General features: G+C 44.1%; 1 protein-coding gene across 9 annotated transcripts in view; it reads left to right on the forward strand.

Moving 5' to 3' along the window:
- Positions 1–10,914: 10,914 nt before the first annotated feature.
- Positions 10,915–15,176, forward strand: part of LOC101321628 (kinesin-like protein KIF16B) — a 278,548-nt gene continuing 274,286 nt past the window's right edge. For all 9 annotated transcript variants that reach the window (XR_002174849.3, XR_012326207.1, XR_012326206.1 and 6 more), the window contains exon 1: positions 10,915–11,069. Coding sequence is in view for 4 of the 9 variants with exons in the window: in XM_019927579.3 (XP_019783138.2) it covers positions 11,023–11,069 (47 nt within the window). In the remaining 5 variants the exon portion in view is untranslated. The remainder of the gene's footprint in view (positions 11,070–15,176) is intronic.

The following is a 15,176-nucleotide window of genomic DNA, read 5'->3' on the forward strand; positions in this document are numbered from 1 at the left end:
GTGAAATGTTTTACAAGATACATATTTTATGTGAAAAAAGCAAAGTGCAAAAAGTGTTGTGAATTGTTACCATTTCTGCAAAGAATAAAAATCGCTAGACTGTATGTTGTCAATGTGTAGATTAGCTCTTTCTGGAAGGGCACAAGACACTGGTAACAGTAGTTGCCTTTGAGCAAGGAAACTGGGGAACCAGGGAGCAAGAGACTTGTAGCTCTATGCCCCTTGTGTACATTTTGAATTTATCCTTTGTGTATGTATTATCTATTTACAATAAGTAATATAATTTAGAAAAAATGAGAAGATGCAGCTGAGGATGTCTGTTTGTTCCTGTTTGGGGATGAGGCAGAGAGATGGAAATCGCTGGGGCAGAGGGAGGGGAGGGACATACGTAATGTGTAGGAGGTAACACATGCATCACAGGCTAATTGCTGACAGCACAGCATTAGAACCAGCAGAAGGGGTGGACGGATGCAAATGAATAAGGTATTAGCAGTGAGATCCAGAGAGAAGCAACAGGCCAGGGAGGAATTTGTGTGACAGATCTGAGAGGACCATGTTCTGACTACGTGTGATTTCTGCCCAGGTCAGAAAAATCATCCTCGGTTACTCCTAGAAAATAGCAACGTACGGTCTGTGCATATTGAAGGCAGAGCAGGAAAGTGATTGAATTCTCTAGCAATCTCCTGAGTGTAACTGTTTGCTGCAATGAAGCTTTTTTTTTTTCTCTTTCCTTTGTCTTAGAGTGTTTTTGATAGATATATTCTTGAAAGTAGAAGCTGGAGGGATGTTTCATTTTCTGGGTACAGAAAACACATATAAACAAGGCAATTAGAGCCAGGTTGTAAAGTGTTTTAAAGATGCCAAAGGAAGTGAGGAGCCCTAACATTTAGGCATCACCTGCAGGGCAGCGGCAAGTAAGATACAGGACTCTTGCCCTTAGCAAGTGTGCTAAGGGAATTGCCATGGATGCCGCTTGAGGTATAAACAAACTAATCAAAACTGGACTGATTGAGTACAGGTAATTCCAGTCAGGATTATTAACATGAACTGCCTGATTAGCATGCAGCCAAGTAGCTCCTATATATATATATGTATATATATAGTTAGATGTTTTAGATTGATTTTAAGTCTTCTCTGAAGACAGCAATAAAGTCTGTGAACATGTTTGCTCAACTTCAAAAATCTGTGCCGCATACCTAGTAAAGTGACTTAAAAAAAATTGGTGATGCCGAGTGCTGATGGGAAAATGGAGCAATTAAAAGTCTCCTATATTGCTGGTGGGTATGCAAAAGGGTACCAGCTCTCTGGAAAACTGTTCGGCTTAAGAAAGTAATAAGGGGCTTCTCTGGTGGTGCAGTGGTTGAGAGCCCGCCTGACGATGCAGGGGACACGGGTTCGTGCCCCGGTCCGGGAGGATCCCACATGCCACAGAGCGGCTGGGCCCGTGAGCCATGGCCTCTGAGCCTGCGCAACGGGAGAGGCCACAACAGTGAGAGGCCTGCGTAAAAAAAAAAAGTAATAAAGTTCAACATGTACTTAGCATAGACCAAGAAATACACTTCCTGGGTGTTTACCCGAAAGAAATGAAAACTTAGATTCACACAAAACCCTGTATGTGAACGTTTATTCATAATTGTCAAAAAACTGGAAACAACCCAAGTGTCCTTTAACTGATGAATGACTATATGGAATGTGGTATAATTAAGTACTACTCAGGAATAAAAAGGGAGCAACTACTGATACACTCAACTATATGGATGAATCTCAAATGTATTATGCTCAGTGAAAGAAGTCAGACTCATGCTGTAGGATCCATTTATAAGACATTCTAGAAAAGATAAACTATAGGGACAGAATACAGATTAGCGGTTGCCAGGGGTTGGAGAAGGAGGGAGGAATTTGCTACAAAGGTGCAGAGGGGAAGTTTTTTTTTTGTGGGGGAAGAGAGTGATGGTACAGTTCTATGTCTTGATTTTATTGGTAGCCACACAACAATATGCATTTTCAAGACTCATAGAACTGCCTACAAAAAGGGGAAAATACTACTGTATGAGAATGATACCTCACTAAACCTGACTTTCAAATAAAAAGCCTGTAGCTTGACGGGGGTTTCTGGGATGCCACTAAGTGTTCTGAATCTCATCTGCATGGGGGTTACATGGGTGTACATGCATGAAACAATTCATTGAGCTGTACACTTAAGATTTGTATACTTTACGTACCCCACTGAATGTATTTTATATCTTATTTTAAAAAATGAATGAAGAAGAAAAAAGTGTCATAGTTGTTAAAAAACAAAATTAACCGAGTAAATTATAAAGATCTTATAGGCTTTATTCAACAATTCATGAATCGGGCAGCATCCCTTCTAGCGGAAAGGAAGGAGCTCCAGAGAGCCGTACAAAATGGAAGGCTTTATAGGCAAAAGGGGTCATGACGAGGAAGTTATACTAGCAAAGAGCTGATTGTTTGTGGCAAGGTCACCTTATTTTAGGGGACCTCAGGGGTCTATCAAGCAGATTACCTCACCAGTGCTGACCAGTAATTCCAGATGGATTGGTTTAAGATTCCATTCCTGGGGGAGGCTGAAACTGTGATTAAGTTAGGTTGTTTTTTTTTTTTTTAAATATTTATCTATTTATTTTGGCTGCAAAGGGTCTTAGTTATGGCACGCTGGATCTTCATTGCAGCACGCGGGATCTTTAGTTGGGGCACGCGGTCTTCTTAGTTGCGGCATGCGGGCTTCTTAGTTGTGGCATGTGGGATCTAGTTCCCCAACTAGGGATCAAACCTGAGCCCCCTGCATTGGGAGCATGGAGTCTTACCCACTGGACCACCAGGGAAGTCCCTTAAGTTAGGTTTTAAATCTCGGTTTGGTGACACGGGACTTAGCACAAGTGACTCCATTTTGGGCCCGTTGTCTTTCTCTCTTTTTTTTTAACATAGTTAGGAGAGAAAGGGGGGGGGGATTAAATGACTCTATACAACCCTGTTGGCATGGATATAAGACCCCAAATATGATGTCTGATAATAGCGGGCAGGAAGGTTGTGGACACCAGGACAAACGTCACCAATGTCACTGTCTTGCTTAAGGCTGACCCTTTGTATCAACGTGTATTGTGGCTTTTCTCTCTATTGAATTCTGCTTCTGACAGCTGCTTTTCCATTTCTAGCACTTTCTCCAACACATCCTCTGCTGGGGAGGAGGGGTAAAAAAAGAGAAAGCCCAGCTCTGAGGACACACACATTTGGGTTCAGACTCCAGTTTCCATATTTAGAAGCTATATGAACTTCAGCGAATTCTCCATGTTTTTTCATCAGGCAGGTTTTTTTCTCGATGAGCCACACATGTATACAGAAGTCATGGTGTCTCAGGGATATTCATGAACATTACAACTCTTTCAGTAACGACTTTGAAACACCTTATTTTGAACTAACACCCTTTTAGGGTTTGAATGATTTCCACAGCAGTAACAGAGCTGTAAGAACTCCATGGCCCGCTTATGAAGTCATCTGCACAGGGCCCATTGATTTGGATGGTTTCAGTTCTGATAATCCTTCCCTGGAGGGCAGTGGGGCAGAGTCCCAGTTACTTATTTTGTACAGAACAAAAACTGCTGCAGCTCCTAAACAGCCTAACTTTATTCCTACAAATATGCAAAAGTTCAACTCTGCCCAGCACCACTGGCTGTTGACCAGAGTCACAGGTAAGCGTGGTGGCTTCCTCTTAACCTGGATTCCAAGAATACATCCCTGACCTCTGAGATAAGAGAGAAAGGGAACTTAAACACAGTCTTGGATATATTAGAATACAGGGTTTTTGTTTGTTTGTTTGTTTTGTTTTGTTTGTATTTTATATTCTGGATAGGCAGATAGTTTATTTTCAAGTAATTAGTCACTCAGAGCTTTTTGGATGCAATGTCGCTGGACGCTTATTGTCGTGAAACTTCAACCTGCTTCTGTCAAGCCCTGGACTTATCCAGGGCTTATGTGATCTTGGCCTCAAATTGTCTGTCATGAACCTTGGGGCTGCTTTGCTGTGACTGGTCACTCTGCCATCCTTCTGTTGGCTTTGAAACACTTCCCTCTTTTGGTCCAGTGATGCAATGAAGTAAGTTACTTGGATCTGTACGTTCAGCAGTTCTACCCAAGGTTTCAACCGTCATAGGTGGGTTCACAGGGTGAAGGTTTAATCAGGTGAATCCAATGGACAAACTGTTTTGTTTCTAGGCTAGATTTGCGTGGTAGCATATTTGTCTCCTTATGTGAAGAGAGTGTATATTACTATCCCATCATCTTCTATACTATATTGAATTACCAATATAATTGTCATCAGCACTTCTGGAAAGTGCTGATGGCCTATTTTGTACTTGTTTGTGTTAATCAATGTTAATTACAAAGCAAGCACAGGGGTTAATGAATTATAATGGGCTTAATTAAGCTTGACAGTAACAGACGGCATAACCTTTATGTTATGACCTGGTTAGAGGAACAGAAAAGGACAAAAATGGGCCAAAGAATCATCACATAGAAATTCATATTTATATACTGGCCATCTACAGAAACAGAACAGTGTAATGAGTTTATTGGTTTTGCTAAGTGTCAATGTTAACATATGACAATCTGGCACTACTGGAATTACAGACAACTATAAGATCTGCTCTTTACCCTTGAAGGATTTATAATTGGATTGGAAGAGCGACACAGAAAACCAAGGTTGAAAGTTCTCCAGTGAGTAACAAGTGAGTGGTGCTGACCCTGTTACAAAGCATTTGGAAGAGGGAGCAATTGCCCTGAGATGGTGCAGTGGGGGAAGACTGGGGACGGTAAAATTCAAAGGGAGAATTGGACCCAGGAGAGGAGGAGAGGAGATGGCATTTCTGCTCCGCGCACAGTACGGCGGTGGGAATGCTGACAGTGTGTTCAGAGAGCATCCATTCTTCCATGAACCGGCTTCATTGACTTAAGTTCCCTGAGGGAGTGGGCAACGGGGAACGTGGTGTCCGCAGTCATGTTGCCTGTCTGAGCCTTGATCTCCTCATGTGTAATGTAAGAAATGAACCTAAAGACTTTCAGCTTCAAACAACAACTCCAAAGGCCCTCGATTAGGGCCCCAGCTCAGAGGTATTTTTTATGTCACTCATATTTCTACATGATTAACAAGGCTCCTGAATGGTCCTATCCATCCAAAACCTTTCTCATTAGATAAGATAGGATGTATTTGGATGCAAGCGATTACACACACATACCCTAAACCAAATGGCTTAACCAACAACCATTGGTTTAGTGCTAATGAATCTTGTCAGCAAGGAAAAAGACCCTTTTCCTCTACCCTCTTAAGCTGATAACCTGGGGTGTGCAAATTAAACCGACAAAATTAACAGAAGAAAGGGTTTATATTGTACGCACACGGAGGGCATCACAGAAAAGGAATGAAAACTCCCGAAAGCAGTTAGGCCTGGGAGCTTATTATTTTAACAAAGTGCGATACATCGTGGAGAGGTCACTACACAAAAGAAAAGGGTTCTGGTCTTCTAGTGGTTATAAATTTCGGGAAGATAAATATATGGGGGAAAGGAATGGAAGATAAAGATTTGTTTAGTGAGGGTTTGCTGACTTTCTGTCTCTAGTAATAAGGGTTATTCTCCTCTTGGTATGGGGGAGAGGAGAGCACATTCACAAAGGGAAATTTATGGCAAAGGGCAAAGAGCTCTTTCTGTGTTGGTTTCTTTTTAATTGCCTTCAGAGTACAATAATTCTCATGCCACAGTGGCATATTTTGGGGTGGCATATTCTGATCCCCTTCTGCCTACAGGTCAGCTTGGTGGTTCTTCTGGTCTGGACAGGCTCTGTCGTTCTGGGCTGCTCTCAAAAGGCTGTGATCAGCTCTTGAATTGGCAGGGGCTGGCTGGTGCAAGGTGGCCCCCCTCCCGTGTCTGGTGGTTGGTTGGCTATTGGCTGTGGCACTGGGTTTGACTGGTCATGCCATCATTCAGCAGGCTAGCCTGAGCTTGCTTCCATATGACAGCAGCAAGATCCCTGGAGTGAGAGTGAAAGCACGAAAGGCCTTTTGAAGCCTAGGTTGGAAGTAACAAAGTTAATTCTGCTGCATTCGATGGGACAAAGCAAGTAACAAGGCTGGCCATATTAAACAGGTGGAGAAACAGCCTCCATCCCTGATGGAAGGTCACTGCAAAGTGCCAAGTACAAGAACAGGTGGGGAGAATGTATCACTATCTTTAAACCTCCAACACTGCTTTAGGTAAAGAGGCTTCCTCACTATTCCTGTGGCAGGACCCTTGCTTTCCCATCTCGGAATACTTGTTCAAGGCATTTCTTTGCCTCAAAAGTCAGCTCCTCATCCATCTTGAGGTTCAAATGCCATCCCTCCTGCAAGGCTTGTCTCCACAACTAATTCATCTGTGAAACTTTTCCCCATCCCTCCAACTAAATGTGGTTTCTCATTCTGAAGAAGTTGAAATGCTTCCACAGACTCGATAAAGTCCATCTATTCTGAACTCTTTGTGACCATAGGTCTAGTTAAAAGTAATTGAAAACAATCCTTCTTCTGTCTTTTGGTATATAAAATGACTGTGATTTAGGGTGATAGCTTCTATTAAATTGAATCGGCTGTGATTTCTTCATTCACTTCTGCTGTAAAAGAAAGCTGCCACTCATAGTTACCTGCCTATAGCTTTGTGGCAAATTACTATGTATGACTTTCATGATTATCTTTATTGTTATTTTGGAGTTCAGGTTTCTCTCTCGGGCTCCAAAGTACACTTTTTCAAGTTACCTTTGTTTTTAATATTTAGTATTTTAGGAGATCCTAAATTTACTTTAAAATTTTATGACTTAGAACGTGAAAATTGTTTTGTGCTTGGATCGGATGTCTATGATTTCTGTCTCTGATGTGATTATGCATTTGTTTGAAAACCAGAATACTTAGTTGATTGGCTCACTGCACACCTCTGAAATTCAACTTAAGTCCTATGACATAAGGTACTCCCACATGAAGATAATAAGTGTACTGTGTGATATAATGCTTGAGGTCAGTACTTGCATGTAGGAAAACAGATGGGTTTTTGAGATGTCAGTATATTCTTTGTTCCAATTTAAGTGTGCCAGTCTGCTGTTTATCAAGGTTTTTAAAAAGTCGTACTTGTGAGAGTGTAAATCAACTTTATTCCTTAGGGGCTGGAGGAAAAATATATAACTGTACATATAGCTGATGGGAATATGGTATTTTTTTCCCTGATAATGGTATTTCAAGATGATTCAAATATTTTGAGGTGGAGTGAACATTCTATTTCAGTGCTTTCTCACTTTGAAATGAAGGAGTTAAGTCTCAGGGAGTTTAAATCACTCACAACTATTTGAGAGTAATGAGATTGCTAAACATCAGGAAAAAAAATTCAACAATAAATGAGCCCCAGATAAGACTCAAATAAGCTACATCAAAACAAATTTAAACCAACACACACACACACATACACACACACACACACACACACACACACACACAGGCCTTAATGGTGATGGGATTAATACTCCATTCTCATTTAATACTATTTGGGTTTTAACCTAGATCTCAGAATCTTTTCTTCCTTCCATCACCATTCAATCTTTTCTTGGAAAATAGAAATGCCCTTCATTCACCCAAATGAATGTCCAAATTGTAGGTTCTTAAATGCTCTTGTGCCCTGGACCCTTTTGGTTGTCAGGTGAAAGCAACATTTTCAGAATAACATTATTAAATGCATAAAATAAAATACATGGGTTGGGAAGGAAAATCAATTATAATGAAATACAGTGAGCAAGATATAAGAAAAATAAATTTGTGATAGAGTAACACATGGTTATATTAAATTACAAGATTTAGTGTCAGTCTAATGTCTACCATAATTTCAAAGTAACAATGATTTTTAACAATTTTAGAAAGCTGCAACAATTATAATTTAACAGGAAAATATCTTTAATTTCTAGAGGTGTCAAAATCTCTGGTATTACTAAAGTTAATATATTTTATGTTACAGATGTAATTTTTTTTTTTCCTCTCATCCAAGTTCATGGACCTTCTGTCAGATTTGTAACTTTAGTGGCTCCCATGAATACCTGCTCCTTCCTGGTGGGCGCCGCCTGCCACACCCATGTGGGGCCTGCTGCCTTTGACCAATGGGAAATCAGCAAACTGAGCTTCAACAGAGCCACTGGGTGTGCCCTCCTGGAAGGCTTCTTTACCCAACTAAGAAACCCGGTCTAACCTTTTTGAGGATGAGAAAGAGGACGAAGCACAGGCTTCCCAGCAATCCCAATTGAGTCCAACCTCCAGCCCCTAGCCCCGTTAGCCCAGGTTAACTGAACCTCACAGAACCTCACAGAACCGTGAGAAATAATAAGTGGTCTTTCTTTTAAGCCGCTAAATTTGGGGCTGTCAGGCCGGAATACACAACTGATGTGGACCCCTGAATTTTTCCACTGACCCCTTGGATCCCAGATGGAGACACGTGAGTGTTTTCCACTATCAGTATTTCAAAGCTTCCACACTCTTTTGAGATCACTAACCCCTCGCTCCCCTACGTGTGGGTCGCAGCCGGCTGCAACCACAATCCCGGGAGTTTGTTGGAAATGCAGCATCTCAGGTTTCACCCCAGAACTGCCCAATCAGAATCTGCAAGTTCACAAGATTCCCCAGGTGATTTGTATAAGCGTTAACGTTTGCAAAGTACTTGGAAGCATGCACATGAACGTTTGAGAAGACTAGCCAACTCTCTACCTTGTAATTAATCTGCCCTTTCAGAGACTTCTTTCACTCTCGGTTAAAAATATTCTCTGGCCAAGTCTCTGTTCCGTCCTGCCCGGCGTGAGTTGCAGACTTACTGCCTCATATACAAAAGCTCCAGGAGTGGTAGGTGGGACCAAAGTGTCTGCAGGACTGCGATGGTCTGTTTTGTCAAATGGCAAAGTCACGAAGGGACAGAGGGCTCATAGGCAAGTATAGGATGTTGGAAAAATGAATGAATGAATGCTGAAACATTCCAAACTACCAACCAATAAAGCCCCAGACACAGAAAATCGCTTTAATGAGCAAAACTAGAACTCTTCCTACAAAGTTTGTGTAATTTGCTGTCTTTAAGAATTGGGCTGTCTTTGCCGGCTCTGGGGCCCTCTCACGTTCTGTGCGCTGAGGCCGCCGACCCGGATAGGGTGGTCGTGAACAGGGGTGACGGTGGCTCACCGAGATGTCGGGCCACGCCCTCCGGGAAGGGCGCCCGCGGAGTTTGTCCCGGCGCAGCTCCCATATAAGGCGGGGCCCGCCCCTGCCCGGGCAGCCGGGGCGTCGCGCAAGCTCCTTAACGGCGTCTTTAAGCCTCCCGCCGCTACCGCGCATGCCCGGGCCGCTCCGAAATCCGGCGCTCCCGATTTCCCCGTAGCCCGGTGGTCAAATCCGCACCCAGCTCCGCGCCCCCCAAGAGGGAGAAGCCAGGGTTCTCCCGGCTCTAGAAACACGTGGTTGCTGATTTCCGGCCAGCCTCGGGGTTCTAGGGAAGCTGATGCGACGATTCCTTTTCTGAGTGGGTTACATGTTTGCAGACATCATTTCACTTAAAGCATGAACCAACTCCAAGGAGTTGTTCCTGTTTTGTAGATAAAGCAAAAGCCTCAGAGATGCCCAGTAATGCAGACTGGACGCCTCCCAAAGCTAGTGTTGGAGCTGAGGCTCAAACCCAGGAGCCCAGCCTCCACTTCTTGCGGCCTCCATTATAGCTTGGCTTGCTGGGGGAGTAGCCCCTCCGACCCAGTCGGGCCGCCTTCCTTAGAACTAGGGACGCTGCCAGCAGCTCCTGGTTGCCCTTGGGGGCGTGAAATACCGGCGGGGAGAGGGCACTGCCTTCACTGGGCCTTCCTGCCCCCACCCGAGGTGGGGGGCAGCTGTGGGAACCGAGGCAGGAAGCGTGGGGTGGGTGGGCTAAGCGGCCCAGAATGGGGCAGCAGGAGGAAGGCAGAGCTGATGCCTTGGTTAATGTGGCCCGCAGTTAACAGGTGGGCCACTGGGTGTGTGTGAAAGAATGCCCGAATGCATTCATGCTTGATGGACTGAATGAATGAATATGCATTTCCCGGGAGAGGGCGGCGGGGACGGGGCCTCCCGACAAGAAACGGGGTCGGACCTCGCTTCTCCCAGAAACCCTAGGCCCGGAGGAGAGGGTCGTCCCCACCCCAAACTCCTTTAAGTTTAAAACTACTAAACTGTAACATAAGTGCGAAAAAAGTCCAATTAAGATCTGATTTCAGCCAATATAGCCATTCTCGCCCACATTTAAAACCTCCAGTACCCTTTTTATTTTCATTTCTCTGTATCCCTGAATTTAGGCGTCCAGAGCACACGCGCTCGGACAGCCTTAGAGTAGCAGAGAGGACCTGAGGAGCTGCCCACTATCAAGCTGTGATAATCTCTGTGCTTCAGTTTCTTGCTCCGTAAATTGCATGAGCTAACACCTGTACAGTGGGGTAAAGCCAGGTCCTTGTTAAAGGCCGAAAAACTGTTTTTGGTAATCTGACCCCAGGATTGGGGTCCTTGCGCTGGCCCTAAATTACTGTGAACTCCTCCCCAGTTTTTAAAGGAATGAGGTTGGGTTTTAAGCTTCCCTGAAATGACTCCATCCCCGCTCCCAGGCCACTTGATCTGCCTAGATTTGTCGACCTCAGGCGGCGGCGCCCGGGCATCCTGTCCCCGCCCCTCCGTGCTCCAGGCCCCGCCCAGGCAACCCGGCCCCGCCCCTCCGCGCCTCCCGGGCGCCGCCAAAGCCCGGGGCGCGGATCACGCGGGCAGGAGCCGCTCTGGGCATGCTCAGTGGCAGGGCAGGTGGGGCCGCCGCGGGCCGCCGGGTCCGGCCGGGAGCGGAGGGGCGGGGGCAGAGGGGGAAGTGGGCGGGAGCCGCGGGCCAAGTGTCGAGAGCCGCCGGCAGTCGCGGGACGCTGGGCAGGTGGGAACCCGCGTGGTCCGGGCCGCGATGAGCAATGGCATCGGTCAAGGTGGCCGTGAGGGTCCGGCCCATGAATCGCAGGTGAGTAGGAGGGCGGGGCGCAGGCGGGCCCCTGAGGCGTCCCCACCCGGAGGAAGTTGGTCTCCAGCTCCCCTCTAAGGCCAGCCTGGACTTAAGTGTCAAGAGCCGGTCTCCGGCCCACTGGGCCCTGGCTGTGGCCTCTGGGGGCCTGGACCACTTGAAGCTTTGCTGTTCCTTTCACACTGCCCTGGAGGGGCCCTGGGGGGTAGAGAGTTCACGAGGCCACGGAGGAGATTCCTGTTAACTCTTCCAGGTCCCATTAATTTGAAGAAGTTTGCTTCTTCTCTCTTTAAAAAGCATCAAGGGAACAATTTCACGAGGGTGTAAATCCATGAGCGTGGTCATGAGGGCACCAGAGCTGTTAGGAGAAGTCCCCCCAGTTATGCCAACTCAGAAGTTCTCTAACTGTTATCAGTGTTACTTTTTTCAACTCTTAAGAAGTGATTTCAGTTCCCTGAACTTGAACCCTAACTTCTAATCAGTAGTTTAGCAGTTCTTAACTTAAGGTTAAAGAGTGGATGGCAAAACTTTAAAAACTTTTGTTTCCTGGAAAAAAAAAAATCAAGGACACTTAAGTACACGTGTTTGAAATATGCTGGGGGAACATAAACAGTTAACAGCTGGGGGGGGATTATAAACACATTTAGAATTTAATCTTGTATGTTTCTACGAAGTAATGCTTTCCAGAATGATTTGACTTTGCCTTCACTGAGGAATAGTTTGCTTTTCGGTGACTACTTTATAATCAGTTTTTACAAGAGTTAGCTTTTTAAATTGGTTTAAAGAACTTTAAAGAATGAAGTAGATCTAAATGGGATGTGTCCTTCCCAATTGATAGGAGCAGTTCACACAAGACCATTTGTTTTTACTGGCTTCTCAATCAAGGTGGACATTTGACTTACCATATGGCCTTTGCTACTTTCTTTGTATCAACTTTGGAGGTCATCAGAAGATCATAAAATCAAGAGATTGCCGGAGCCTTCTTTGGCTCATCTGAATCTGTTTTTCTGTTGGCAGATAGGGAATCATTATTCTGGTTTATAACTATTGGAGACCAGTGCTTTTGTGATTTTTAAGTTATCTCTAAAGCTTTTTAGGGAAGGAGTTTGACTTTTTTGTAAGTCCTAAGAAAATACGTAGGTTTCTATGTATATTCAGTCCTACAAGACAAATGGACCCCAGAGTCATTTAGATGTTTTTGAAAGATTGTTCTTTATTTTGGATTTACATGTATATCGAAGTTCCTTTCCTTCTTTGAAATAAAGACGTTTTGGAGCGCATGCTACGAGATTGTATTGAGTAGCTTTAGAAAGCAATTATTAAGTGCCGCCTACCAAATGCACGGGCATTGTGCTGGGTGCTGTCTGTGGGACAAGGTAAGTGAGGTCTGCTGAGTGTCTTTCTGGTGAGGGAGGGACTGCAGACTAGTGGGACTCTCATAAAACCCTGGGTGGGTTGGGAGGGATGCTACTGGTGCGTGCCTTGACAGTGGAGGCCTGAAGCCCAGATATGTGGAGAGAAGACAGGAAACATGTCCAAAAGCCACGTGCTTTGGGCAGATAGATGGATGTGATGATGTCTGTGCTCTCAGCAGAGAACTCTTGTGGTGGCATCAGGATTAGGGCGAGAGGTAAGGAAGCAGTAGTCTGGCCATAGGTAGAGATGGGAAGCCTGGAAAGATCCGCGGAGACAGTCTGCTGGCAGAATTGACGGGATTTGGCAGTTCATTGGGTGAGAAGGAGGGGAAAGGGGAAGAACACAGAGTCATTAACTGAGGTTTGATGCTCAGGGAGGTAGAAGAGGTTTGGGGAAGGTGGACGGTCAGGGGGGTGCATTCTCTCTTGGGTTTGAAAGTTATAGGAGATGCAGTAAGTGTCAAGTACAAGGACAGCGTCTAGCACAGGATGAGTGCTGTCCCAGGTGTTGACCCTGCTCACTGTCCGACGTGTGGGAAGGACACCGTCTCTCTGCTGGTGCTCAGTAGACTGTAAGAAACATGGGTCTCAGGTGATCCGAGGATGGACATTTGGAAATCTTCTGCACGTGGATGACGGTTTAAGAATGTTACAGTGAGGAGGGAATTTCTCAGCAGGAGAAAATCTTACTTTTATGTATAAAGCACAGATATTCAGTAGATTTTAAAAAAAGAAAATGTTTACAGTGAGAAGAAAAGGGATTCAGGGATTGGACACTGGGATATGCTTCTCTTTAGGATTCCAGGGAGAAGATTGGCTTGCAGCTCATGGAGGAGAACCAGCACAGCAAATGGTCATGGCGGGAAAGGAGAAAGGTCTCCCGAAGGAGGTGGTGGTGGTTATTGTCAAATGTTGCCAAGATGGTGCTCTGAGGATGCCAGTAAGATGAGGTCCTCGGTCTTGGAGACAAGAGCATTGGTAGCCTTCCAAAGAGCAGTTTCACGGGGAGACAGTGATCTGGAAGTTGGGAGTGAAATAGAAAGACATATACAATTGGCCAACCAAAAGTACTTGGCCTAACTCATAAGGAAAGGCTTCCAAGTTATAATGGCCGTAAGAAACCATTTTTCACTAGTGAGATTGGTGAATATTAACTGAACATTGAGTGTTGGTGATGGAGTCATAAAGGATCAAGACCTCTGAGACTTCCATGCTGGGAAATTTGACAGCAGCTGTCCAGATTAGAGGTTTATAAAACTCTGTGGTTGAGGAATTTCATTGCTAAGATTTTATTTTATGGATTATATTCCTACCTACGAGGAAGTATGTGTAAGGATGTTTCTGCATCATCATTGGAACAACAACGAAGAAATCATAAATGATCTAAATGTACAGTGATGGAGGATTTGTTAAATTATTGCCTATTCATTTGGTAGAATGCTGTGTAGTACTTAAAAAAGAATGTGTTGATCCTAAGAGTTCCAAGATAGGGGATTAAGCGAGTAAAGCAAGATATCCACATACACACTCACTACAGTAGAGTTGTGTGGATGTGTGTGTTCAAAAATATGTACATAGAGGCACACACACGGCCATACCTGTATGGAGTGATTCATAAGAAGCCTGGCAGTGGTAACTCTGGGGAGGAGAGCTGATGAAGAGTCTGTCAGGTGAAGATAGATGGCTTCTTTTTTGGTTTTTTTCCCTTTACTGTTTGAGTTTTTACTTTGCTCATTGGTGGTGTTATAATTAATAATTGAAAACTTGTGTATGTAATTTTAAAAAGTTATCTAAAAAGTCACTGGCACTGGAGAAAGAATTTTCAGCTGGTTGTCTGGGAGGATTGAAGGAAGTTGTTAAAAATATTTTCCCCCAGTTTGATTGAGATGTAATTGACGCGTCGCTCTGTGTGTCAGGTGTAGAGCAGAAGGACTTGCCTTGTATATGTTGTGAAATGATTACCACGATAAGGTTAGTTAACATCCATCATCTCATGTAGTTTTCCAAAAAAAAAGGAAAAGAAAAAAATGTTTTTTTCCCCTGTGATGAGAACTCTTGGGATTTACTTTCTTAACAGCTTTCGAATATACTATCCAACGGTGTTAACTATAGTCATCATGTTGTACATGATGACTTATTTATTTTATAGCTGGAAGTTTGTACCTTTTGGCCCCCTTCATCCAATTCCCCCATTCCCTACCCCCTGTCTTGGGTAACCAGAAATCTGTTTTCTTTTTCTAAGTTATTTTTTTGTTTATTTTGTTTTTTGTTGCTTCTTTTTTTTAAGATTGAACATATAAAGGCAATCTATACAGTATTTCTCTTTCTCTGACTTCTTTCACTTAGCATAATACCCTTAAGATTCATCCTTGCTGTTGCAAATGGCAGGATTTCCTTTTTCATTGCTGAATAATATTCATATATTCATATATATATATATATATATATACACACACATGTATATATGTCACGTCTTCTTTATCCATTCATATGTCGATGGACAGTTAAGTTGTTTCTATGTCTTGGCTATTGTAAATAAGAGTACAGGCGCTGAAGGCAAAGAGGAAGCAACCAGCCCGAAGGAAAGGCCTGGAGTGATAGGGAGGTGAGGTTGGCCGTTGCACCCAGGCTGTTGAAGGATGGGGCAGTGTGGTGAAATACTGACTCTGAGGAGGAGCCTGTTGCGGTCACC

This window comes from Tursiops truncatus, chromosome 15 (assembly GCF_011762595.2).
Source record: "Tursiops truncatus isolate mTurTru1 chromosome 15, mTurTru1.mat.Y, whole genome shotgun sequence".
NCBI classification, from domain to species: domain Eukaryota; kingdom Metazoa; phylum Chordata; class Mammalia; order Artiodactyla; family Delphinidae; genus Tursiops; species Tursiops truncatus.